General features: G+C 37.3%; 1 protein-coding gene across 1 annotated transcript in view; it reads right to left on the bottom strand.

Moving 5' to 3' along the window:
- CR1 (complement C3b/C4b receptor 1 (Knops blood group)) overlaps positions 1 to 24,746 on the bottom strand; it is a 177,612-nt gene that overhangs the window by 105,310 nt on the left and 47,556 nt on the right. The window contains exons 24-27 of the mRNA XM_061183731.1: positions 19,767 to 20,233; positions 19,472 to 19,651; positions 18,757 to 18,856; positions 7,354 to 7,439 (exon numbers count right to left, since the gene is read on the bottom strand). Coding sequence (XP_061039714.1) covers positions 7,354 to 7,439; positions 18,757 to 18,856; positions 19,472 to 19,651; positions 19,767 to 20,233 — 833 coding nt within the window. The remainder of the gene's footprint in view (positions 1 to 7,353; positions 7,440 to 18,756; positions 18,857 to 19,471; positions 19,652 to 19,766; positions 20,234 to 24,746) is intronic.

Raw genomic sequence — 24,746 nt, 5'->3', positions numbered from 1 at the left:
TAGTAAAGATGATCCAAAACCTTGGAAATAGAATGGAGAAAATACAAGAAACATCTAACAAGGACCTAGAAGAACTAAAGAGCAAACAAACAATGATGAACAACACAATAAATGAAATTAAAAATTCTCAAGAAGGAATCAGTAGCAGAATAACTGAGGCAGAAGAATGGATAAGTGACCTGGAAGATAAAATAGTGGAAATAACTACCACAGAGCAGAATAAAGAAAACAAAATGAAAAGAATTGAGGACAGTCTCAGAGACCTCTGGGACAACATTAAACACACCAACATTCGAATTAGGGATCCCAGAAGAAGAAGAGAAAAAGAAACGGACTGAGAATATATTTGAAGATATTATAGTTGAAAACTTCCCTAACATGGGAAAGGAAATAGTCAATCAAGTCTAGGAAGCACAGGATAAATCCAAGGTGAAACACGCCAACACACATATTAATCAAACATATTAATCACACATATTAATCAAACTATCAAAAATTAAATACAAAGAAAAAATATTAAAAGCAGCAAAGGAAAAGCAACAAATAACATAGAAGGGAACCCGCATAAGGTAAACAGCTGATCTTTCAGCAGAAACTCTGCAAGCCAGAAGGGAGTGGCAGGACATATTTAAAGTGATGAAAGGGAAAAACCTACAACCAAGATTACTCTACCTATCAAGGATCTCACTCAGATTCGAGGAGAAATTAAAACCTTTACAGACAAGCAAAAGCTAACAGAATTCAGCACCACCAAACCAGCTTTACAACAAATGCTAAAAGAACTTCTCTAGGCAGGAAACACAAGAGAAGGAAAAGACCTACAATAACAAACCCAAAACAATTAAGAAAATGGTAATAGGAACATACATATCGATAATCACCTTAAATGTAAATGGATTAAATGCTCCAACCAAAAGACACACACTGGCTGATGGATACAAAAACAAGACCCGTATGTATGCTGTCTACAAGAGACCCACTTCAGACCTAGGGACACACACAGACTGAAAGTGAGGGGATGGAAAAAGATATTCCATGCAAATGGAAATCAAAAGAAAGCTGGAGTAGCAATTCTCATATCAGACACAATACACTTTAAATTAAAACTCTTACAAGAGACAAAGAAGGACACTACATAATGATCCAGGGATCAATCCAAGAGGAAGATATAACAATTTTAAATATTTATGCACCCAACATAGGAGCACCTTAATACATAAGGCAAATGCTAACAGCCATAAAAGGGGAAATTGACAGTAACACAATCATAGTAGGGGACTTTAACACCTCACTTTCACCAATGGACAGATCATCCAAAATGAAAATAAATAACGAAACACAAGCTTTAAATGATACATTAAATAAGATGGACTTAATTGATATTTATAGGACATTCCATCCAAAAACAACAGAATACACTTTCTTCTCAAGTGCTCATGGATCATTCTCCAGGATAGATCATATCTTGGGTCACAAATCAAGCCTTGGTAAATTTAAGAATATTGAAATCGCATCAAGTATCTTTTCCAAGCACAACGCTATGAGACTAGATATCAATTACAGGAAAAAAAATCTGTAAAAAATACAAACACATGGAGGCTAAACAATACACTACTAAATAACCAAGAGATCACTGAAGAAATCAAAGAGGAAATCAAAATATCTAGAAACAAATGACAATGAAAACACGATGACCCAAAACCTATGTGATACAGCAAAAGCAGTTCTAAGAGGGAAGTTTATAGCAACACAATCCTACCACAAGAAACAAGAAACGTCTTAAATAAACAACCTAACCTTACACCTAAAGCAATTAGAGAAAGAAAAACAAAAAACCCCCACAGTTAGCAGAAGGAAAGAAATCATAAATATCAGATCAGAAATAAATGAAAAAGAAATGAAGGAAACAATAGCAAAGATCAATAAAACTAAAAGCTGGTTCTTTGAGAAGATACACAAAATAAACCATTAGCCAGACTCATCAAAAACAAAAGGGAGAAGACTCAAATCAATAGAATTAGAAATGAAAAAGGAGAAGTAACAACTGACACTGCAGAAATACAAAGGATCATTAGAGATTACTTCAAGCAACTCTATGCCAATAAAATGGAAAACCTGGAAGAAATGGACAAATTCTTAGAAAAGCACAACCTTCCGAGACTGAACCAGGAAGAAAGAGAAGATATAAGCAGACCAATCACAAGTACTGAAATTGAGACTGTGATTAAAAATCTTCCAACAAACAAAAGCCCAGGACCAGATGGATTCACAGGCAAATTCATCAAACATTTAGAGAAGAGCTAACACCTATCCTTCTCAAACTCTTCCAAAATATAGCAGAGGGAGGAACAATCCCAAACTCATTCTACGAGGCCACCATCACCCTGATACAAAACCAGACAAAGATGTCACAAAGAAAGAAATCTACAGGCCAATATCACTGATGAGCATAGATGCAAAAATCCTCAACAACATACCAGCAAACAGAATCCAACAGCACATTAAAAGGATCATACACCATGATCAAGTGGGGTTTATCCCAGGAATGCAAGGATTCTTCAATATACACAAATCAATCAATGTGACACACCATATTAACAAACTGAAGGATAAAAACCATATGATCATCTCAATAGATGCAGAAAAAGCTTTCAACAAAATTCAACACCCATTTATGATAAAAACCCTCCAGAAAGTAGGCATACAGGGAACTTACCTCAACATAATAAAGGCCATATATGACAAACCAACAGCCAGCATCGTTCTCAATGGTGAAAAACTGAAACCATTTCCTCTAAGATCAGGAACAAGACAATGTTGCCCATTCTCACCACTATTATTCAACATAGTTTTGGAAGTTTTAGCCACAGCAATCAGAGAAGAAAAAGAAACAAAAGGAATCCAAATCGGAAAAGAAGAAGTAAAATGGTCACTGTTTGCAGATGACATGATACTATACATAGAAAATCCTAAAGACTCTACCAGAAAACTACTAGAGCTAATCAATGAATTTGGTAAAGTAGCAGGATACAAAATTAATGCACAGAAATCTCTGGCATTCCTATACACTAATGATGAAAAATCTGAAAGAGAAATTAAGGAAACACTCCCATTTACCACTGCAACAAAAAGAATAAAATACCTAGGAATAAACCTACCTAAGGAAACAAAAGACCTGTATGCAGAAAACTATAAGACACTGATGAAAGAAATTAAAGATGATACAAACAGATGGAGAGATATACCATGTTCTTGGACTGGAAGAATCAACATTGTGAAAATGACTCTACTACCCAAAGCAATCTACAGATTCAATGCAATCCCTATCAAACTACCAATGGCATTTTTCACAGAAGTAGAACAAAAAATTACACAATTTGTATGGAAACACAAAAGACTCCGAATAGCCAAAGCGATCTTGAGAAAAAAAAAAACAAAAAACGGAGGTGGAGGAATCAGGCTCCCTGATTTCAGACTATTCTACAAAGCTCCAGTAATCAAGATAGTATGGTACTGGCACAAAAACAGAAATATAGATCAATGGAACAGGACAGAAAGCCCAGACATAAACCCATACACATATAGTCACCTCATTTTTGATAAAGGAGGCAAGAATATACAATGGAGAAAAGACAGCCTCTTCAATAAATGGTGCTGGGAAAACTGGACAGCTACATGTAAAAGAATGAAATTAGAACAGTCCCTAACACCATACACAAAAGTAAACTCAAAATGGATTAAAGACCTAAATGAAGGCCAGACACTATAAAACTCCTAGCTGAAAACATAGGCAGAACACTCTATGACATAAATCACAGCAAGATCCTTTTTGACCCACCTGCTAGAGAAATGGAAATAAAAAGAAAAATAAACAAATGGGACCTAATGAAACTTAAAAGCTTTTGCACAGCAAAGGAAACCTTAAACAAGACGAAAAGACAACCCTCAGAATGGGAGAAAATATTTGCAAATGAAGCAACTGACAAAGGATTAATCTCCAAAATTTACAAGCATTTCATGCAGCTCAATATCAGAAAAACAAACAACCCAATCCGAAAATGGGCAGAAGACCTAAATAGACATTTTTCCAAAGAAGATATACAGATTGCCAACAAACACATGAAAGGATGCTCAACATCAGTAATCATTAGAGAAATGCAAATCAAAACTACAATGAGGTATCACCTCACACCGGTCAGAATGGCCATCATCAAGAAATCTACAAACAATAAATGCTGGAGAGGGTGTGGAGAAAAGGGAACCCTCTTGCACTGTTGGTGGGATGTAAATTGATACAGCCACTCTGGAGAACAGTATGGAGGTTCCTTAAAAAACTAAAAACAGAACTACCTTACCACCCAGCAATCCCACTGCTGGGCATATACCCTGAGAAAACCATAATTCAAAAAGAGTCATGTACCACAATGTTCACTGCAGCTCTATTTACAATAGCTGGGACATGGAAACAACCTATGTGTCCATCAACAGAAGAATGAATAAAGAAGATGTGGCACATATATACAATGGAATATTACTCAGCCATAAAAAGAAATGAAATTGAGTTATTTGTAGTGAGGTGGATGGACCTAGAGTCTGTCATACAGAGTGATGTAAGTGAGAAAGAGAAAAACAAATACTGTATGCTAACACATATGTATGGAATCTAAAAAAAAAAAAAAAAGGTTCTGAAGAACCTAGTGGCAGGACAGGAATAAAGACAGAGACGTAGAGAATACACTTGAGTACACGGTAATTGGGAAGGGTAAGCTGGGATGAAGTGAGAGAATAGCACTGACATATATACACTACCAAATATAAAATAGATAGCTAGTGGGAAACAGCTGCATAGCACAGGGAGATCAGCTCGGTGCTTTGTGACCACCTAGAGGGGTGGCATAGGGAGGGTGGGATTGAGATGCAAGAGGGAGGGGATATGGGGATATATGCATGCAGACAGTTGATTCGCTTTTTTATACAGCAGAAACTAACACACCATTGTAAAGCAATTATACTCCAATAAAGATGTTAAAAAAAATTGTAACCACAAAGAAAAGTAAATAATTCTAAATACAAAAAAAAAAAGAAGCAAGAGGGAAGAGATATGGGAACATATGTATATGTATAACTGATTCACTTTGTTATAAAGCAGAAACTAACACACCATTGTAAAGCAATTATACTCCAATAAAGATGTTTAAAAAAAAAAAAAAGAAGAAGAAGATACACAGATGGCAAAGAAGAAAAAAAGAAATTCTGCCAAGCCTCCTTTGCCAGAAGGAGAGCCTTCCTCCCTGGTCCGAGGAGAAAAGCATCCTCTTGCCTGAAGAAACTAACAGACTCTCCTGAGGTAGCTGTCCTGATAGGACTGCCGTGGAAAATACAGAATGCTCAGTTAAATTTGAATTTCAGAAAAAAAAGAAAATTTCTAAGTATATCCCAAATATTGCATGGCACATATTTATTCTACAGAAATATTTGTTGCTTCTCTGAATTCAAATTTAATTGGGCATCTTGCATTTTTATTTACTAAGTCTGGCAACCCAAATTGCAGGGACTGCTGATTTTCCTCAGGACCTATCCCTACCACCTTGCATTGTTTCTAGTCCTCTAACCAGATTCAAGCCCTGACAGGACCAGGGAGATTTGGGGAAATAAAACTTATGACCTGTGAGAAAGTATAAAATACAGCAAAAGAATTGAGATTCTGAATCCAATGTGTTAGTTTGAGTGTGGCCTAACAGAATGAAGTTCAAAAGCAGAACATTATTAGTGTACTGCAGAGGAAAGCATCCTGTGGCCTAGGGACTTAGAAATGCTAGAGTGGATTTATTATGTAAGACCTGTTCATCTACTCCCTAATTATCTCCATGGTGCACATAGGTTGAAAGTGAGACCTTTTACCCAAGGCTTTGAGAAATACATTTATGCAGAAGTTTCAGCATCCTTGAAGAACTCTGTGATGGCTATTCTCCATAGGCCAGGAATGACAGTGGGAATGGTAGCTATTAAATGGGGTTACCTGAATCCAATGGGGATGAAAGGACCTCAGGGTCACAGAGGCCAAGTGGTAGCACTTAACTGTCAGAGACAACTGAAGCAGAAATCAGAATGATTTTCCTGCAAAGATCTTTGTCATTGGCTCATTGATCATGGAATCTCTAAAACTGAAGCAGATGGATAGTGGTCTAAAGTTTTAGTTGATTTGTATTAGCAGAGAAGATCTAGATCTAGTGAACAGAAGTCTGACTTGAATCACTACAAAAGAGAGTTGTGGTTATTTATCAACCAATTCTAAGACTTGAGAACCAGTTTAGAGACCCAGAGCAGCTTCAATAAAACGGGAGACTGGCTCTTCTTGAGGAAGAGGAAGCAACTGCTGCACAGCCAAAATGTATGATGTAAGTTTCCTCCCTACCCTTTACCAAGGAGGCTTAAAGCCATTTGCCAGGGTTGGATATAGAAAAGGTTACAGAATTATAGATAGAGACAAAAATATGGAAATATGTCAAGGTGTATTATTTTTAATATAATGAGATCTTGTATAGTCTTGTATAAATTGTGTATAAAACATACTATTTTGTCATCTGATTTTCTTCACAGAAATATATATAATAATCATCTTTATAAATATTAAGTGTTTTTCCATAATATCTTTTTATGGCTGAATAAATTTCCAATGTATGGATGTATTTCTTCTAGTTCTGCATGGCTATCTTATGCTTCTTAGGGAATTCTCAGTAGTCACTTTTAACATGTCTTTTTGCTTCCAATAGGTTATTTCCAAACCATATTAGGAACCATGCAGTGCATTTAGGTTAGTTTAACATGTTTGCCATTATAAAGTATGCTGCAATAAAAAGTTTACAATCTGTTTATTTCCTAAGTATAAATTCTAAGAAGCGGGTCAAAATATAAGCCCAATTTTGAGGCTTATATTACATAATGACTTTCAAGAGAGTGTGTTGAACCATTGGCACACGAAAGTGTGAATTCCTCCACAGCTTCATCAAACCTCAAAGAGTATCACTTTAAAAATCTTTACTAATTTTCTAAGCAGGATGGTTATTATACTGGGGATGGCAGAACCAACATAATTCCAAATTAACTGAGGTAAAAATAAAGTTTGAAGACTTTTATGCATTTAAGTCCCCAGGTTCAGAAAAGGCACAACCCAGGATAAAGAAGAACTTAAGAAAACAGTTGCCAGGACCCCACATGTATTTTTGAGACCATTATAGCTGTCTTCAGCCATCTGAATGACAGAATGAAAAAAATCAATCAAGATTTTTATAACTCCAGGGGGAAAGTGAGAACTTATTGGTAAAGGTGATAGAAAAGAATATTCCAACTCACTCTCACAAATAGGTGGGTCATTATCCCAGATGACAGAGTTGCCAGAGATGATGCATGCAGCAGAGGATTGACCGATGAGTCGGTATCTAGAGGCAAAGAATAATGAATGTTATATTCTAAATAAAGACTTAATCCTGCTTAAATTGCTGCTTACAAGAGATTACAATCTGGGAGAATTCAGAAGGACAATTTCCATTTGTCAAAGTACTATTGCTTTCCCAACTTTTGTGTCTTTATTTGGACTTTAAAATTATCTTCTTCATGCCTTCTAAATTAGATGAGATCTCGCTTCTTTATTAGGTTAAGACACATTTTTTATATACATCTAAGATAAATAAGATTCATCAAACTATAACCAAAGGAAATCCAAGCAAGACAAACACAGTTGAACACTTATTTCATATTATAAATGTTAAAGGCAGAAATTCTCAATTAGTACGCCACAAGCTGTTCAAAGTTTGCTATACAATTTGGAAAAAGTGATGACATTTATTTTTACTTCAACTGAAATTTTCTACAGTCATGGAATGTTGGGGTGAACCATTCATGAAAATTGGTGGAGAGTAAGGCCGAACTTGATACTACTACAGGTTAAGACGAATAGTGTCAAATAACCGTCAAGTATTATTTGGTATAGCTGAGAACGCTGTCTTATGAATATATAAGAAACTATGGCAGCACAAACTTTATTCAAACATCAAAATGGGTCAAATGGAGATCAAATGAAAAGAGCTGTGGATGTTCTTGAAGAAACCTGAAGCACTGTTACATTGAAGCAGTGGTTATGTTGTATTTATTAATGCCTTCAGTATTGTTTTCAGGTTTTTAATGCCTTCCAGTATACCATCAAAAATGAAAATATTCTAAATTGCACTGCAAACACACATACACACAAATAGACAACAAATGGAGTAAAGGAAAGCTGCAGTCTTTCCACTATGTGTGCACCTCTTCCTTCCTGTTTGCCATAGGAGTGGAGAATCATGGAGACTCCTCTGGTTTTTGACTTCATAAAGATTATTTCTTTAAGTGCTCTTTTTGATTTTTTAATCATGAGGATTGGGATAAAAATGGTGAAGCAAGTTCTAACTTGAGTCGGCAATTCTTCTGAAACGTTTTGTTTTGTTTTATTTTTTTGCATGTTGCCACATGATAGAAGAATGATTTATTAGAACAAATTCCATGACAAATCATATAAAATAACCATTTTCTGAAAGACATCCATAAGACCACTTGAGGACAAATGCACAGAGGTGCCTCCAAGAAGCCAGACAAATAAGTTACCAATCCCATGTCTGGTGTGAGTGGAGGAGCCCTCCTGCTGCTATCTTGAAGTCTAGGTCTCACCAACCAGACTCTGCTGATGCTGCCATTGCAGGCAGAAGAAGGCTCACATGCTGGGGCATGAGATATGTCAGCACACCCAGGTTCTGCTATTGATACAGCTGCTGGTGGACTGGGACCTGCTGCTTCCCATGGGTGTGTGACATGGGAAGGATAGACTTCCCTCATCCCCAATTTCTCCCTATGCTGCTAATTTAGGCAGATTGGGCCACCACTATCACTAAGTATGGGTCTCCCTACTACATCCTTGTGAGCTTTCCCTTCCCCAGTCCTTTAACAGGAGAGTAGGCTTCTCTCTCTCTCTGCTTGTTGACTGTTCTGGCTTACAGTCTTCTATAGCACCCATCCTGAGAGATAAAAAGAAAACCCAGGGAACTCACTGCAGGGTCATTCTTTAAGTTCTGGGGTCCCTAGCCAGTCCACTTTCTTTCTACCTTTTGTGGTCCTTTTATGGTTGTATGTTGAACAATTTCTAGGGTATTTAGTTATATGTAGAGAGAGAAGCAGGGAAAAGTGAATCTGGAACTGGAAGTTCAGTAACAGCTCTTTAAAAGCCGATTACAAAAGTTAATACTCAGTCATTGTAGAAAAAAAGTGAAAGATACAGAAAATTCCAGTAATGGAAAAAAATTACCTAAACAGTATCTTACAACATAGTTAATGGTTTAGAGAAGTGCTTCTCCAAAGTTTTATTTGCATAGAAATCACCAGGGCATCTTGTGAAAATATGATTCTGATTCAGTGGGTATGAAAATTCTGCATTTCTAACAAGCTCCCAGGAGATGCTGACCTTGCTGGTCTGTGCACCATACTCTGGGTCAAGAACTTACAGAAAATTCTTTCGGTTTCTTACATGAAGAGATATACATGTAACATGGATGTCAGCTGTCAAGTAGGTGTGGTTAAACTGGGCCAGGACCTATATTTCACAGCTGTGTGAGAGTCCTCTTCCACACACATGATTACTGTGTGTCTTAGGGCTAATTTCCCCATACTTCTCTCTGCTTTCACTTTCCTGTGTCCCTCCCTGCTGGCTTTGGGTTCTGCACTACATTTTATCTAGCAGCAATGCCCAGGATTTTTGTGGGTTTCTCCCCCAAATCCACTTGCTCAAAGCATTTGTTGTTGCATTTGGGGGAAGTTTTAGGGAGTGTTACACTGGGAAGTGAATGCCATTAGGCATTTTATTCCATCCCTCACTTGTCTTTCTCCTTCTTCTCTGGAAAAACAAGCAACTTCCTCTCCTTGCCTTGCACAGAACAGGCCCTTTGGGGTCTCACCTTCTTTAAATATAATGTCTATCCTAAAACTGTTTTCATTATATACAATATTGTTGGGTAGGACACCTACATTTGCTTTTCAGATTTCCTTTTGGGGCCTTATTGAGATCAACAGTCCTGGGTTCTCTGTTTACCCCTACCGACCCATCATGAATTCTCAGACTGGTGAGTTTGGGAGAAGGAATAGGGCAATTCATCTCAAACTTCTGCATTCCCACTCTTCATGCCTGCAGAGAGGATGTATTCTAGTTTAGTCTCTGCTATGTGCTAAGGGGCCTCTCCTACCCCTGTGGTGAGTGGGCGTGGGGATGGGATGGATGCAGGAAGCTTACAGTTGTCCAGCTGTGTCTGAGAACAGGTAATTACATTTAATTATGGGATTTTAAAAATTAGGTCATTTAGCCCTGACCTAAAGTTATATTCTCTACTAATCTCTTTCAGCAATAAAGATACAATTTGATCTTCATCTGTCTGATTCCTCAGCTGGTCCAGAAATTTGGTGGTGAAGATATATGTATTGTTTATTGGAATCCCTCAAACCCCAGCAAATATATTATAATCAATCTCCAATATTTTTATTGGCAGAATAATATTCCATCACATGAATGGACCATAATTTACTCAAATAATCCCCTGTTGTTGAACATTAAGATGTTTTCCATTCCAACCTTTCCAAGCCTTTAGAGTCTAAAGACTTCAAAAAGGAAGACTGTTAAGTTTGACTTCTTGGCGAAAGTGTATTGCCTAAATTGTGTTAAATGGTATAAATTTGTATCAATTTATACTGCTACTAGGAGATTATGTCAATGCCCATTACCCTGAACTTCAAAACTATCAGCTATACAGAGGGATTTTTGTGTGTTTTGTTTCTTGCTATATCTCCAGCTTCCAGAATAGTACCTATTCTTACTATTTGTGGGCTCTGAATAAATACTTTTGGATTGAATAAGTGGTCAAAGTAGCATATTATTGTTATTTTCATTTGTATTAATTTTATTAATAGCAAGGCCAGACTCTTCCACATGTATTTACAATTTGTACCTTTTTCTTTTGTTAATTGCCACTTTGTATCTTTTGATCATTTCTCTATTTAGGTGTTCATATTTTGTTTGTAAGGGCTATTTATATATTTTTGTGGTTTTTCATTTGTATTTTATTTGTTTTTAGTATGTGTATATGTGTCAATTCTATTAACCTCTCTGTGGATTCTGCTTTTGCTTGAAATGAACCCATTGACTTGGAATGTTCCTAAATCTGATACATATTTATTATTTTTTATTTCATTTTATTTAGGTGTCACATATAACATGTAATTCTTTGATCAATATGAAATTTATTGTGGTGCATAAAATGTGCTAATTATTTAACATAAATAAAAAATACTAGTTTGCTTACTGCTTTGAAATGCTGCATGATACCTTCATATAATACCCTCTTTTACAAATTTGGGTCTATTTCTGGACTTCCTATTCTACTCTTTTGAGCTCTGTATTTTATAATATACCATTATAATATACTTAAAATTACTTTAATTTAATAATATGCTTTGAAGTAAAGATGTTGAAGATTTGAATAATATAAACCAAAGCCCTTTTAATAGATTGGTTTTCAACTTTGTTCTCTACGGTGAGAGAATGTACTTTTAAATTCTATAGGTTATTCAAGCAAAGTAATAGATATACTAGGTAGAAAATCTTCATGTATAAAATCAATAAATTTGTTTTACATCCTGATTACAATGAACATGATCTCATTTTTATAAAATAAATTTCTAAAAGGAAAAAACAAAAATACCCCAATTGTGCCCCCAACTTATATGAAGAAAGTGTAACATTTTCTTCCCTCTATTTTGCTACATGGATTAATTTGTCTACTTTTGTTCAGTTGGAAATTATTTTTTACCCGACCAGGGTAACATCCATTAAAAATACACATGAATTTGTTTTCTCCATTTTTGAGGTCAAGAATGAGACACTGACTATAAGTCTAGCACTTTAAAATTTTCTTAATTTCAAGATTTCTTTTTATACTCTGTGATTTTAGATATAATTATGTTCTTAAATCCCTCTCTAAAAATAATCTTCCTTTACATCAATGAAACACCCATGTTAAAAATAAATCATCTGATAACTTGTATCCTGAAATCTTGATGAACTATTTATTAGCTATAATGTTTGTGTGTGTGTGTGTGTGTGTGTGTGTGTGTGTGTGTGTACATTCCTTAGGATTTTCTATACCAGATATGTAATTTGCAAACAGAGGGGTTGTTTTCTTTTTCTTTTTTTGATTGAACTATAGTTGGCATACAATATTGTATTAATTTCAGATGTACAATATGGTGATTTGACATATTATATATATACATATATATGTGTATATATTATGTATATATTGAATTGATCACCACAATAAGCCTAGTAACCATCTGTCATAATGCAAAGTTATTACAATATTACTGCCTATATTCTCTATGCTGTACATTACATCCTGTGATTTATTTATTTTATAACTGGAAGTTTATACTTCTTGATCTCCTTTACCTGTTTCACCCAACCCCCTATCCCCCTTCCCCTTGATGACCACCAGTTTGTTCTCTGTATCTGTGAGTCCATTTCTGCTTTGCTTTGTTTTGTTTGTTCATTTGTTTTGTTTTTTAGATTCCACATATTAGTGAAATCATATTTGTCTTTCTTTGTCTAACTTATTTCACTTAACATAATGCCCTCTAGGTCCATTCATGTTGTCACAAATGACAAGATTTCATTCTTTTTTATGGCTGAGTGATATTGTTTTGTATATATACTCCATCTTCTTTATCCATTTACCTATCAATGACACTTAGGTTGCTTCCATATCTTGACTATTGTACATAGATATATTTATGTTATGTCCTCTTCTTGGATTTATCCCTTTATCATTATGTTATGTCCTTCTTTGTCTTTTGTTACAGTCTTTGTTTTAAAGTGTATTTTGTCTAATATAAGTCTTGCTGTTCCAGCTTTCTTTTTGTTTACATTTGTGTGGAATATCTTTTTCTATGCTTTCACTTTCAGTCTGTGTGTGTCTTTAGATTTGAAGTGAGTCTCTTTGTAGACAGCATATATATGGGTCTTGTTTTCTTAATCCATTCAGCCATCCTGTATCTTTTTTTTTACTTGGGGTATAGTTGCTTTACAATGTTGCATTGGTTTCTGCTGTACAACAAAGTGAATCAGCTGTATGTATACACATATCCCCTCCCTCTCAGACCTCCCTCCCACCGCCCTCCATCCCACCCATCTAGGTCATCACAGAGCACCAAGCTGAGCTCCCTGTGCTATACTGCAGTTTCCAACTAGCTATCTATTTTACACGTGGTAGTGTATATATGTCAGTCCCAATCCCCCAATTCATCCCACCTCCCCTTCCCCCCATGTCAACACGTCCGTTCTCTATGTCTACGTCTCTATTCCTGCTCTGCAAATATGTACCTGTACCATTTTTCTAGAGTCCACATATATGCGTTAATATACAATATTTGCTTTTCTCTTTCTGACTTACTTCACTCTGTATGAGAGACTCTAGGTCTATGCACATCTCTACAAATGACCCAATTTCATTCCTTTTTATGGCTGAGTAATATTCCATTGTATATATGTACCACATCTCCTTTATCCATTCATCTGTCAATGGACATTTATGGTGTTTCCATGTCCTGGTATTGTAGATAGTGTTGCAATGAATATTGGGGTGCATGTGTCTTTCTGAATTATGGTTTTCTCAGGGTATATGCCCCTTAGTGGGATTGCTGGATCATATGGTAGTTCTATTTTTAGTTTTTTTAAGGAACCTCCATACTGTTCTCCATAGTGGCTGTATCAATTTACATTCCCACCAACAGTGCAAGAGGATTCCCTTTTCTCCACACCCTCTCCAGCATTTATTGTTTGTAGATTTTTTGATAATGACCATTCTGACTGGTGTGAGGTGAAACCTCATTGTAGTTTTGATTTGCATTTCTCTAATAATTAGTGATGTTGAGCAGCTTTTCATGTGCGTCTTGGCCATCTGTGTGTCTTCTTTGGAGAAATGTCTGTTTAGGTCTTCTGCCCATTTTTGGATTGGGTTGTTTGTTTTTTTTGGTATTGAGCTGCATCAGCTGCTTGTATATTTTGGAGATTAATCCTTTGTCAGTTGCTTCGTTTGAAAATATTTTCTCCTATTCTGAGGGTTGTCTTTTCATCTTGTTTATGGTTTACTTTGCTGTGCAAAAGCTTTCAAGTTTCATTAGGTCCCATTTGTTTATTTTTGTTTTTATTTTCATTTCTCTAGGATGTGGGTCAAAAAGATCTTGCTGTGATTTATGTCAAAGAGTGTTCTGCCTGTTTTCCTCTAAGAGTTTTATAGTTTCTGGCCTTACATTTAGGTCTTTAACCCATTTTGAGTTTATTTTTGCGTATGGTGTTAGGGAGTGTTCTAATTTCATTCTTTTCCCAGCACCACTTAATGAAGAGACTGTCTTTTCTCCATTGTATATTCTTGCCTCCTTTGTCATAGATTAGGTGAACATAGCTGTGTGGGTTTATCTCTGGGCTTTCTATCCTGTACCATTGATCTATATTTCTGTTTTTGTGCCAGTACCATACTGTCTTGATTACTATAGTTTTGTATTATAGTCTGAAATCAGGAAGCCTGATTCCTCCAGCTCTGTTTTTCTTTCTCAAGATTGCTTTGGCTATTTGGGGTCTTTTGTGTTTCCATACAAATTGTTAAATTTTTTGTTCTAGTTCTGTGAAAAATGCCATTTGTAATTTGATAGGGATTGCATTGAATCTGTAGATTGCTTTGGGTAGTATAGTCATTTTCACAATATTGATTCTTCCAATCCAAGAACATTGTATCTTTTGATTAGAGTATTTCATTCATTTACATTTAAAGTAATTACTGATAGGTAAGTACTTTTTGCCATATTGTTAATTGTTTTATGGTTGTTTTTGTAGTTCTGCTCTGTTCCTTTCTTCTTCTCTTGTTCTCTTCCCATGTGATTAGATGACTCTCTCTAGCTTTATGTCTGTATTCTTTTCTCTTTATATTTTGTGCTATAGGTTTTTGGTTTGTAGTTACCATGAGATTTACATATAGCAACCTATGTATATAGCAGCCTATTTTAATTTGATGGTTGCTTAAGTTGGAGCACATTCTAAAAGCACTGCATTTTTACTCCTTCCCCCATTTTATGTTTTTGACATCATATTTTACATCCTTTCATTCTGTGTATTGCTTAACTAATTATTTTAGATTTAGATGGATTTTACTACCTTTGTCTTTTAAACTTCATACTAGCTTTATAAGTGGTAGATCCACTATGTTAACTCTGTGTTTGCCTTTACTAGTGAGATATTTTTCCTTTCATAATTTTTTTTTGTTTCTAGTTATGGCCTTTTCTTCTCCATTCGAAGAAGTTCCTTTAACATTTCCTGTAAAGCTGGCTTAGAGGTGATGAACTTTTAGCTTTTGCTTGTCTGGGAGGCTCCAGCTCTCCTTCAATTCTGAATGATAACTTTGCTGGGTATTCTTATAAGTTTTTTCCTTTCAGCACTTTGAAAATATTGTGCCAGTCCCTTCTGGCCTGTAAAGTTTCTGCCTAAAAATCAGTTGATAGTCTTATGGAGGTTTCCTTGTACATAACTTGTTTCTTTCTTGTTCCTTTTAAGATTCTCTCTTTATCTTTAACTTTTGACATTTTAATTGTAATGTGTCTTCATGTGGGTCTCTTTGGCTTCATCTTGTTTGGGACTCTCTGTGCTTCCTGGATTTTAATGTCTGTTTCCTTTGCCAGGTTAGGGAAGTTTCCAGCCATTATCTTTTCAAATAGGCTTTCTGTCCCTTTCTTTCTCTTTTCTCCTTCTGGGCCCCCTCTAATGAAAATGTTAGTATGCTTGATGTAGTCTCAGAGGTTCCTAAGGCTATCTTCATTTTTTAATTCCTTTTTTTTTCTTTTTGCTGTTCCAATTGGGTGATTTCCACTACTCTGTCTTCCAGATCACTGATCTGTTCTTCTGCATCCTCTATTCTGTAATTGATTCCCTCTAATGTATTTTTCATTTCAGTTATTGTATTCTTCAGTTCTGATTGGTTCTTGTTTGTATTCTCTATCTCTTTGTTGACGTTCTCACTGTGTTCATCCATTCTTCTCCTGAGTTTGATGAGCATCTTTATAACTATTACTTTGAACCTTTTATCTTATAAATTGCTTATCTCCATCTTGTATATTTCTTTTTCTGGGGTTTTATCTTGTTCTTTCACTGGGAAGGTATTCCTTTGTCTCCTATTTTGCCTAACTCTCAGTGTTTGTTTTTATACATTAGGTACATCAGCTACATCTCCCAACCTTAAGAGTGGCCTTATGTAGATAGTTTTATGTAGAGCCCAGTGGCATAATCCCCCCTGGTCACCCAAGCCAGGTGCTCAAGGCTATCCCCTGCATGGGCTGCCTGCATCCTCCTGTTGTGTTTAGGCCATGACTTCTACAAGACACTCTGGTAGGCAGGGCTGATCCCCAGCCCAGCTGTCTGTGAGGCCTGGTTGCAACTTCTGTGGGCTCGCTGGTGGGAAGGGCTAGGTCCCCCAGAATGTGAGCCACTTTGGAGGAGCACTGGTCCTGGGCAGAACCATGTACCAGGTAGGATGGAGTGGGAGCTTCTTTAGAGGGACTGGTTGAGGCAGGTGGGTTGGGTTGGGCAGGTACTTAGGGGAACATTGGGGTGGGGCACACAGTGTTACCTATGTTGATGAAGAGTGACAGAAAGACACCTACCAGCACTGGGCCAGCTAGGTGTAAGGAGAGAAAAAAAATGGCACCTACCAGCACTTCCATCCCCTGGTACCTGCCCCAGAATTAATCAATAAATCTCCTCCTCATAAAGCCAAGGCATTTTTTAAGTTGCTGCTCTGTCTGTCCTGGGACTCAGAGCAAGTGAGCCCTTTAAGAGCAGTCTCCCACTGCCCTCTGGCTCCCCTGAAACATAAGCCTGCTGGTTTTCAAAGCCAGACACTATGGTGGTTTGTCTTCCCGGTGCAGGTGCCCCAGGCTGGGGAGCCCAGTGTGGGTCTTGGACCCCTCACTCCTCAGGGGGGACCCCCATGGTTGTGATTTTCTTCTGGCTTGTGGGTCACTGCATTGGGGGGGAGGTGTTCTGACTAGACCACATCTCTTCCCCTCCTCTTCATCTCAATGTGGCCTTTTCTTTATAGCCTTAGTTGTAGAAAATCTGTTCTGCTAGTCTTCAGGTCACTTTCAGAGATAGTTATTCTATATGTAGCTGTAGTTTTCGTATGTCTGTGGGAGAAGGCTAGGATTTTTCTACTCCACCCTCTTGATCTGGCTTCCAAACAGAGACTGTTTTAATTCCAAACAGAGATTGTTTTAATTCTCCTTTCCAATCTGGATGCCTTTTATTTCTTTTTCTTGACTAATTTCCTGGCTAGAATTTCCAGTATAATGGTAAATATTTGTGTGACAATTTTAATTTATATAAATGTGTATGTGATGTGGTATACATGTGTGTCTGTTTATGTGTGTGTGTATGTGCTGTAGAAATATATTTCTTAGTTGTTGATCATGGTAAAATAAGTTTGAAAACCACTGTCCTAGAGAAACTTTTGCCCATGTGTACTAGGAGACATGTATGAGTATCTTTATATCAGGGATGCTTATAATAGCGAAAACAAAACAAAGCAAAACAAACTAGAAATAATCCAAATATCTAATGACAACAAAAAAAGAAATAAATTCTTCTGTATCCAGACAAGAGAACACTATCCTAAATGAAAATGAATTAACAACAACAACATGAATGAAGGTCAGAAACAAAATATTAAATCAAAAGCAATTTGCAAAGATGTTCATATAAAATCATGTCATTTATATAAAGTTCAAAATATGTATAACTAAAAATATAATGATTAGGACTATGTATGGGAGAAAATGGAAAAGAAATGCAAGGGATCAACAAAATTCAGGATGGTGGTTACTTCTGGAGAAGTTTTGGAGGTGAAGGAATGGAAATTGGGAAAATCACATAGTCAGCATCAAAGGTACTAGTGATGGTTTTTAAGGTGGGTGGCATATGCACTGAAATTAATTTTATTGTTATTACTATTTTTATGTTTCACTTATGTTATTTTGCATGTATTGTAAGTAATAATAAGTAATAAAAACAGAACAAAAGTTACGATATAAGGTGTCCCTATTTCTTTCCTAAATTGGTTGTCTCCCCTAAGGATAACCCAAGAGTATGCCCACAGCAAGATTCCTGTATTGTGTACACTTCTGGAGAGGTGCTATAACAATTAAGATTTGCCCATCCACCACATCTACTCCATCATCCCAAATAAACAACTCTTTCCTACTTTTTCCTGAGTCCAACATTTCTAGCTCTTATTGCTTTGAGTTAAGAATATATGTGTGTTTGTTCCACTTACTTCTTTAGAATGCTGGTCCTTCTCATCTAGTAAATGCTTCACTTGGCTTTAGGTGCATTAATTTGGTGTGAAAACACTACCCTCACCCCTCCAATTTCTAGCATGGATACAGGTTTTTTCCTATTTTTTCAAATATTTGTTTAGTCATTGCAAGGGTAGTTAAATGCCTGGATTCAAGGCACAACTTCTACTTAGAAATCTTATTGCTATGTTTTAAATGGACAGGTAGTTTGACTTTCCTTTCTGAGACTACTGTTTAGAGACTAGTGTTACAATTCTAGAACTGTCATCCCAAACAAAGCTACTGCCAACTCACCCTTCATTACAAAAATAATTAACAGTTGATCCAAACTGGGTGTCTTTGTTGATGTCCATTTTGCCATTTATGAGCTCTGGAAGAGATCCACATGATTTACCTATGGGAAAGAAGCAGAATGTGGGGACTGGGTGTAGAATACTCTGAACGTCTGTTAATACATAAGGTCCCAAACTGGCCATAGCTCTTGTAGTTCCATAGATTTGCCACCTTGAGGAAACTCATAAGACTGCCTCAGGATCAGCCACCTACTAAGTACCACTTTCAAAAAGACCTCCCTTCCAGATCTCATCCCCATATTTTTTGCCTCTTAGAAAGATGTAAACTTTGCTTTATTACTAAAATGCTTACTCTGTAATTCAACCAGTGTACATCAAAAGTCTTGAAGTTTGGGATTCTCTCCCCACCTACACTTTTCTTTCCTTTCCTGAGTCATTCATTACTTAGTTTCAGTTGTAAAAATGGGACACCCCTAGTGAATGGAGATTTTCCCTCAATCATGCCTTGTGATGGTCATTTCTCATGAAATGAACTTGTAATGAAGGTGCTAGGAACTCAAAGCAGTAGGAAGATATGACCTACAAGAATAACTCTCACATCTTTTTATACCTTAGGCAAAGTTACCAAGACACATGTCTTTGTTTCAAAATTTGAACGACTGATCAGATCTTAAAGATTATTGACACAGAGGAGTACTCAGTCTAGAGTTACTTACGCCTACAGTTGTTTTCAGGGCTTGACCAGACAGAGTTTTGCAGGCAGGTGATAGAGAACACTCTTCTGTAGTAACCAAGGCGGCATTTATACTTCACAGATGTCCCAACAGGAAACTCATCTTTGTCAATCGGTTCTGTAGGCATGGCGAATGTAAGGCGCACCGGGGATTGGCACTGACCTGGAGAGCAAGACCACAGGGACGTCAAAGTTAGTGGAGAGGCCCTCCGCTCCCACAGCTACGGGAGCTCGGCCTCCCGCGCCCGGCGGGCTCCGCCTGAGCCTTCGGGGCCCACGGGCAAGAGGCGTGCTGCCGAGCCCCTGACGTTCCACGTGCCCTGGAAGCGGCTCCTGCTCCGCGACTTTCCTGAGGAGCCGGCGCGGCCACGGCTTTGGATCCCGCCGCCGGGGGTCTCGCATCCCGGGCAGCCCCTCAGCATCCCGGAGCTGCCCCGAAAGCGTAAAATCGACGCGGGGGGTATGACTGAGGCTTCGGTTTCGCCCAGCAAGCGCCGCGACGGCGGGGACACTGGCGCCCCGGACGGCGCGGAGCGTGAGCGTCGCGGCCTGAAAAGTAGCGATCCGCCGCTGCCGCAGCCGCCCGTGCGGCCCCGCGGGCCAGGGGAGGGGCGGTGGCGACGACGGGGCGGGGCGCGCAGAGTCCCTGCGGGGAGACTGGGGGGCCGCGCTGCGCCAGCTCAATGAAGAATTTTGGCAGTAAAACAGCTTCCAGTGCTGGAGGAATCCTTTACCACCTATTGATCTGGCAGACATTGAAGGTGTAAGTGAAGACAACCCGACAAAAACAACACTTCCGGGCAAGAATGCAGTGGTTGAGATTAATATGGAGTCCTGACAGAAGGAGCTGAAGAAATGGGTTTTTCTGAATTTGAGGAGACATCTCTAAGTGAATGTATGTCTTCTTAAGGAAAAAAGTTATCTTCCATACTTGATGTGATATCATTCCCAAACCTGAAAAATGAGGAAAAATTGTTTTAAAGATAAATGCCTGCAGCCACTACTGTACCTCCCAATAGGGATTTGTCAAGGATATAGTGCAGTTACAGGAGAAGTATTTTATGTATGCATTCTTAAGAAAAATTTATGTTTAGGTTCTAAATTTGAAGATATCAATCTTATACAAAGGAATTCTGACAGTTTTAGAAATAGATGGGAAACATTCAGATATTCCTCTTGTTGCACCAAAAAGTTAATTTGTGCTACATGAAATGAATATTGTTTTATAATAACTTATTAATAAAATGCTTTCTAATACATTTCATCGACTCTTCTTCGTTGAACAAATAGCTGACTTAAACATCTATGCAAACTTAAAATGTGGGGGATTCTTTCTGAAACCTGGTATTGTTTTTGTTTTGTTTTGTTTTATTTATTTATTTTGGCTGCACGCAGGTTTTCTCTACTTGCGATGAGCGGTGGCTACTCTTCTTTGCGGTACACGGCTTCTCATTGTGGTGGCTCCTCTTGTTGCAGAGCACGGGCTCTAGGCGCAAGGGCTTCAGTAGTTGTGACACACGGGCTCAGTACTTGTGGCTCACGGCCTCTAGAGCGCAGGCTCAGTAGTTGTGGTGCACGGGCTCAGTTGCTCTGCGGCATGTGGGATCTTCCCAGACCAGGGCTCGAACCCGTGTCCCCTGCATTGGCAGGGGGATTCTTAACCACTGCAGCATCAGGGAATTCCCCCTGGTATTGTTTTTTTTTTTTTTTCCTTCCCTTAGTTTATTATTTATTTTTTTTATTTTTTAAATTGTTATTGGTATAGTTGATTTACAGTGTTGTTTTAGTTTCTGCTGTACAGCAAAGTGAAATAGTTATACATATACATATATCCACTCTTTTCTAGATTCTTTGCCCATATAGGTCATTACAGAGTATTAAGTAGAGCTCCCTGTGTTATACAGTAGGTCCTTATCCATGATCTATTTTATTTTATTTTTTTAAATTAAATTTAATTTAATTTAATTTTTTAATTTTTTAATTTTTTTAATTTTTTAACATCTTTATTGGAGTATAATTGTTTTACAATGGTGTGTTAGTTTCTGCTTTATAAGAAAGTAAATCAGCTATACATATACATATATCCCAGTATCTCTTCCCTCTTATGTCTGCCTGACTCCCACCCTCCCTATCCCACCCCTCTAGGTGGTCACAAAGCACCGAGCTAATCTCCCTGTGCTATACGGCTGCTTCCTACTAGCTATCTATTTTACATTTGGTAGTGTATATATATCCATGCCACTCTCTCACTTTGTCCCAGCTTAGCCTTCCCCCTTCCCTGTGTCCTCAAGTCCATTCTCTAGTAGGTCTGCGTCTTTGTTCCCGTCTTGCCCCTAGGTTCTTCATGACCACTTTTTTTTTTTTTATTCCATATATATGTGTTAGCATACAGTATTTGTTTTTCTCTTTCTGACTTACTTCACTCTGTATGATACACTCTAGCTCCATCCACCTCACTACAAATAACTCCATTTCGTTTCTTTTTATGGCTGAGTAATATTCCATTGTATATTTGTGCCACATCTTCTTTATCCATTCATCTATACATGGGCACTTAGGTTGCTTCCATGTTCTGGCTATTGTAAATAGAGCTGTAATGAGCATTGTGGTACATGACTCTTTTTGAATTATGGTTTTCTCAGGGTATATTCCCAGTAGTGGGATTGCTGGGTCGTATGGTAGTTCTATTTTTAGTTTTTTCAGGAACCTCCATACTGTTCTCCATAGTGGCTGTATCAATTTACATTCCCACCAACAGTGCAAGAGGGTTCCCTTTTCTCCACACCCTCTCCAGCATTTATTGTTTGTAGAGTTTTTGATGATGGCAATTCTGACTGGTGTGAGATGATATCTCATTGTAGTTTTGATTTGCATTTCTCTAATGATTAATGACGTTGAGCATTCTTTTTTTTGCTGGCAATCTGTATATCTTCTTTGGAAAAATGTCTATTTAGGTCTTCTGCCCATTTTTGGATTGGGTTGTTTGTTTTTTGGATATTGAGTTGCATGAGCTGCTTGTAAATTTTGGAGATTAATCCTTTGTCAGTTGCTTCATTTGCAAATATTTTCTCCCATTCTGAGGGTTGTCTTTTCGTCTTGTTTAAGGTTTCCTTTGCTGTGAAAAAGCTTTTAAGTTTCATTAGGTCCCATTTGTTTATTTTTCTTTTTCTTTCCATTTCTCTAGGAGGTGAATCAAAAAGGATCTTGCTGTGATTTATGTCATAGAGTGTTCTGCCTATGTTTTCCTCTAAGAGTTTTATAGTGTCTGGCCTTACATTTAGGTCTTTAATCCATTTTGAGCTTATTTTTGTGTATGGTGTTAGGGAGTGTTCTATTTTCTTTCTTTTACATGTAGCTGTCCAGTTTTCCCAGCACCACTTATTGAAGAGGCTGTCTTTTCTCCATTGAATATTCTTGCCTCCTTTATCAAAGATAAGGTGACCATACGTGCGTGGCCTTATCTCTGGGCTTTCTATCCTGTTCCATTGATCTATATTTCTGTTTTTGTGCCAGTACCATACTGTCTTGATTACTGTAGCTTTGTAGTATAGTCTGAAGTCAGGGAGCTTGATTCCTCCAGCTCCGCTTTTCGTTCTCAAGATTGCTTTGGCTATTCGGGGTCTTTTGTGTTTCCATACAAATTGTGAAATTTCTTGTTCTAGTTCTGTGGAAAATGCCAGTGGTAGTTTGATAGGGATTGCATTGAATCTGTAGATTGCTTTGGGTAGTACAGTCATTTTCACAATGTTGATTCTTCCAATCCAAGAACATGGTATATCTCTCCATCTATTTCTATCATCTTTAATTTCTTTCATCAGTGTCTCATAGTTTTCTGCATACAGGTCTTTTGTCTCCTTAGGTAGGTTTATTCCTAGGTATTTTATTCTTATTGTTGAAATGGTAAATGGAAGTGTTTTCTTAATTTCACTTTCAGATTTTTCATCATTAGTGTATAGGAATGCAAGAGATTTCTGTGCATTAATTTTGTATCCTGCTACTTTACCAAATTCATTGATTAGCTCTAGTAGTTTTCTGGTAGCATCTTTAGGATTCTCTATGTATAGTATCATGTCATCTGCAAACAGTGACAGCTTTACTTCTTTTCCAATTTCGATTATTTTATTTCTTTTTCTTCTCTGATTGCTGTGGCTAAAACTTCCAAAACTATGTTGAATAATAGTGGTGAGAGTGGACAACCTTGTCTTGTTCCTGATCTTAGTGGAAATGGTTACAGTTTTTCACCATTGAGAACAATGTTGGCTGTGGGTTTTTCCTATATGGCCTTCATTATGTTGAGGTAAGTTCCCTCTGTGCCTACTTTCTGGAGGGTTTTTATCATAAATGGGTGTTGAATTTTGTCGAAAGCTTTTTCTGCATCTATTAACATGATCATATGGTTTTTATTTTTCATTTTGTTAATATGGTGTACCACATTGATTGATTGCGTATATTGAAATATACTTGCATTCCTGGGATAATCCCAAGTTGATCATGGTGTATGCTCCTTTTAATGTGCTGTTGGATTCTGTTTGCTAGTATTTTGTTGAGGATTTTTGCATCTATGTTCATCAGTGATATTGGCCTGTAGTTTTCTTTCTTTGTGACATCTTTGTCTGGTTTTGGTATCAGGGTGATGGTGGCTTCATAGAATGAGTTTGGGCTTGTTCCTCCCTCTGCTATATTTCGGAAGAGTTTGAGAAGGATAGGTGTTAGCTCTTCTCTAAGTGTTTGATAGAATTCGCCTCTGAAGCCATCTGGTCCTGGGCTTTTGTTTGTTGGAAGATTTTTAATCACAGTTTCAATTGCACTGCTTGTGATTGGTCTGTTTGTATTTTCTATTTCTTCCTGGTTCAGTCTCGGCAGGTTGTGCATTTCTAAGAATTTGTCCATTTCTTCCAGGTTGTCCATTTTATTGGCATAGAGTTGTTTGTAGTAATCTCTCATGATCCTTTGTATTTCTCCAGTGTCAGTTGTTACTTCTCCTTTTTCATTTCTAATTCTATTCATTTGAGTCTTCTCCCTTTTGTTTTTGATGAGTCTGGCTAATGGTTTATCAATTTCGTTTATCTTCTCAAAGAACCAGCTTTTAGTTTTATTGATCTTTGCTATTGTTTCCTTCATTTCTTTTTCATGTATTTCTGATCTGATCTTTATGATTTCTTTCCTTCTGCTAACTTTGGGGTTTTCTTCTTCTTCTTTCTCTAATTGCTTTAGGTGTAAGGTTAGGTTGTTTATTTGAGAAGTTTCTTGTTTCTTAA

The sequence above is a fragment of the Eubalaena glacialis genome, chromosome 3, assembly GCF_028564815.1.
Source record: "Eubalaena glacialis isolate mEubGla1 chromosome 3, mEubGla1.1.hap2.+ XY, whole genome shotgun sequence".
NCBI lineage: Eukaryota > Metazoa > Chordata > Mammalia > Artiodactyla > Balaenidae > Eubalaena > Eubalaena glacialis.
The sequence above is the reverse complement of the archived record's forward strand: the minus strand, read 5'-3'. Positions and strand labels throughout refer to the sequence as shown.